A 2,311-nucleotide genomic window follows, 5' to 3' on the forward strand; every position below is an offset into this window, starting at 1 on the left:
TGGATCGGAAGTATCATAGTCGGAACCAACAAGCGCGATGATTTGGTTTGAACCAATATTTGGAAGTAATACTTCAACAGCGTGATTAGCCGGGGTATGGGGAACATCTGTTGATGTGTCAGGGATGGGTGAGGTTACGGTGGTTCTTCAATATGCTGGAGAAAAGATCCAAGGTATTCGTGGAGGGTCCAGATACCGTGGGAAGTCGTGGCACTCCTGTAATTGCTGAAGGAGGCCAGGGCTAATGTGCGGCAGTTTCGGGCCTACCAGGATGCGTCGAATCAGTTGTTAGATGCAGGTAAAGTGGCTGGTAGTGAACTTGTGGCTACCGGGGCAGACAGGGCAGAGACAGCCGTCGGTGCGGTAGTCAAGCAATGTGAACATGTACGTATTCGTTACAATCATAGCACAGAGCCGGATTGGTGTAGACTCGAAGCAGCGATTGAAGCTGTTGTGTCTGGCCGTGTCTCGGTTTGAGGTTGGCGGTTTACCCATAACCAGTTGGTAGTAGTATTGGCGCCGGGCCATTGCCGCGATCTCTTTGTTGGACCAACATTTTGTTGAGTTCTTTCTGATGTCGTCACAGCGATGGCGGAGGGCTACATGGTCGGTGTTAAACTCCTACGCATAGAAGGTGTTCTACTTTTACTGCGACCTTGGCGCCTTCGCAGATCATTTTCAAAATACTTAATCTTGAAATATGCAAAATAAATAAAAATATTGGGAATAAATAGAATTCCAGATTTAGCTAGTCAGGAACGGTTCTTAATTTTCGGCCCGATTTAATCCCCTTGGTACAAGGATGGGGTGTTAAAATAAATATATATATTTATGTATACATATACATATATCGATTTTATATATAAAAACAAATACAAACATATTTTTTTTAATATTTACTTCTATTTGTTTTTATTTAAAAAAAACAGTAACAAAACTTTTCTCTCTACATCAGGTAATCAGAACATAATTATTTACTAAAAATACACGCTAGTCGCTAGTCGCTACACGGGTGTCCCAAACCCAAAAAACCCGCCAAGCTGTAACTATTGATGAACGCCTTGGTTACGAACCATGGCCTCCTAAAATATTCAAGCAAACACGTTGTCTGAGACCTACGAGTGATGGTTATTGACAATGCAAGTGCTGCAAATTCAGAACAAGCCCTAACAAGTCTTGACGTTCGACGTTTTTTGCCATTGTAAGTCGAGATATTGCACAAGTACTGTCTTCATCGACCGATTGAGACGGCGTGTCGCTATAATACAAACATTATTGCGCGAGTATTGCTGTGTCGTCAGCGTCTGTTGGGGCACTCAAAATACTCGCTTCTACAGCGCTCACTATTTCTTCCCAAGCATTTTCGGGAAGCCTCTCTTCCACTTCCTCTACAATCTGGGATAACATAAACTGTAAAGTTAGACGACGAGATTGCTCACTTTCATAGTTCAAAAGCTACACGTGACTAAACTCTGTATATTTTCTAGATTGTGGTAAAATTCACTCACCACATGTATCTCCACCTCGCTGCGGGGCATGTTATTAACGATTTGCAACTTCTCCGCCTTCGTCAATCCAAAAGGAGCCATACCCTTGGTTAGTTTCTGTATACTTTCCGCCGTGTGATATTGTGTTGGGGAGTCCTTGAAGTAGTTCTGAAGCTATAGGCAGAATTGCGAAAGGCGTCAGAGTTTCAGATTTGCGGTGCGCGAATGCGGGAAGTGAAGACTGACACCCTCATGTTAGATATGGTAATTCGATGCGTGGGGTTACTAGTAATTATTACAGGTCAGCGAACACAACCATTCACCATAGTCCGGAATTCTTGAAATGGATCAGAACGCACGGCGCCAATGATGACAGTAACTTTCCTTAAGCACACCAGATTCCACATACCGCATAACATAGTGTAGCAACATCGCGTAGTCCACTTATATTGTGCTTTTCCGTTACGTTGCTCTTAGATTCTCTTTCTTTCTTCTTGCACCATTTTATGTCGTTTTTAATCACTTCACTAACTTCCCAATTGGTCAGCAACGCATGCTCGGCTTCAATTCTAATACAGAAAAAGCAGGACGAAGGTATAGCATTTCTCAATCATTCGTACATGCAGATATATATATATATATATATATATATTCGCGCGTGGACTTTCGTGAGTTAATAACAGTTTGGAAGAACCGCTTGATACAACGAACCAAGCCTTTTGCGTTGAACCGAAATACGTTTACGTCATGTATAAACATTATAGTTAAAGAGATGAAATTACAAGCCATATTTAAAGCCTTTTTGGATTTTCCATAGTTGCTCA

The 2,311-nt window shown here is 42.0% G+C and overlaps 1 protein-coding gene across 1 annotated transcript; it reads right to left on the minus strand.

The window, feature by feature from the left end:
• Window positions 1–895: 895 nt before the first annotated feature.
• SARC_14252 (hypothetical protein) lies at window positions 896–2,056 on the minus strand (the record flags this gene model as incomplete). Its single annotated transcript, XM_014291616.1, has 3 exons — window positions 896–1,395; window positions 1,509–1,661; window positions 1,897–2,056. Coding segments are annotated over 3 exons (436 nt in total), but the record flags the coding sequence as incomplete, so codon positions are not given.
• Window positions 2,057–2,311: the final 255 nt, after the last annotated feature.

Source organism: Sphaeroforma arctica (genome assembly GCF_001186125.1).
Source record: "Sphaeroforma arctica JP610 unplaced genomic scaffold supercont1.4355, whole genome shotgun sequence".
NCBI classification, from domain to species: Eukaryota; class Ichthyosporea; order Ichthyophonida; genus Sphaeroforma; species Sphaeroforma arctica.